This window comes from Eurypyga helias, unplaced genomic scaffold (genome assembly GCF_000690775.1).
Source record: "Eurypyga helias isolate BGI_N326 unplaced genomic scaffold, ASM69077v1 scaffold11941, whole genome shotgun sequence".
Classification (NCBI taxonomy): domain Eukaryota; kingdom Metazoa; phylum Chordata; class Aves; order Eurypygiformes; family Eurypygidae; genus Eurypyga; species Eurypyga helias.
In genome coordinates this window covers 10,332-11,105 of record NW_010229032.1, presented here as the reverse complement: position 1 = coordinate 11,105, position 774 = coordinate 10,332, and the positions used below count along the sequence as shown (strand labels likewise).

The 774-nt window shown below is 57.1% G+C and overlaps 1 protein-coding gene across 1 annotated transcript in view; it reads left to right on the top strand.

Annotated features, from left to right (window-relative positions):
* Positions 1–440, top strand: part of LOC104516049 (LIM homeobox transcription factor 1-alpha-like) — a gene marked incomplete at its 5' end in the record, with an annotated part of 712 nt that extends 272 nt beyond the window's left edge. Inside the window, one exon of the mRNA XM_010160247.1 lies at positions 286–440. Within this exon, the coding sequence (XP_010158549.1) occupies positions 286–440 (155 nt within the window). The remainder of the gene's footprint in view (positions 1–285) is intronic.
* Positions 441–774: the final 334 nt, after the last annotated feature.

Genomic DNA, 774 nt, shown 5'->3' with positions numbered 1-774 from the left:
AAGCCGGCAGCAGTCAGTGTTCCCCAGGACTCGAGCTTTGGGCTGAGCCTGTCTCAGAAGTGAGGCCAGAGCCTCAGACTGAGCTCTGCTAGGGGCCAGGGAGTGAGCCTGGGGTCTTCCCTCCACCCTTGGGTGAGGAAAGGGTTACACCTAAAGCAGGACCTGCGTGTGGGGCTCATCTCACCCCAGCGCTGCTGGCCGCTGCTCCAGGCGAAACACAGCCCTGCTGTCACCCTTTTTCTGCGCCGCAGCTCCCCACCTCTTTCCTTTTCCTTCCTCTTCTAGACTCCGAAGGAGTTTTCCACGACATGGACAGTGACAGCATCAGCCACCTGGGAGACTGCCTGCTGTCAACGGCCGAAGCCAACCTCCTCCAAGCCCGCGTGGGCAACCCCATTGACCGACTCTACTCCATGCAGAGCTCCTACTTCACCTCCTGACCGTGGAAAAGCTCCCAGCCCTTCACGAGGACCTCGGATGGATGCTGCTTCAAATTCAGAACGAGGGTGAGGGAGGAGAAACAAGACTGAGCCCTTCAGAGACACTCCTTGAGTGCTGCACAACGGAGGAGGCAACCGAGTCCGCCAGCCACAGAAGCACTAATTCACGGAGATCCTTCATGCCCCGAAGGACCTTGGGTGGCCTCTCTCCCTTTTCCTAGCCACGAGTAGATGGATGGTATGATGTTGTTTAGCCGTAACTTTAGCAGTTTGTCCAGTGTTGAAGCTTTTGAGCATTACGTCCTGCGAACAAAGACTGGCCAAGCTAACCCGA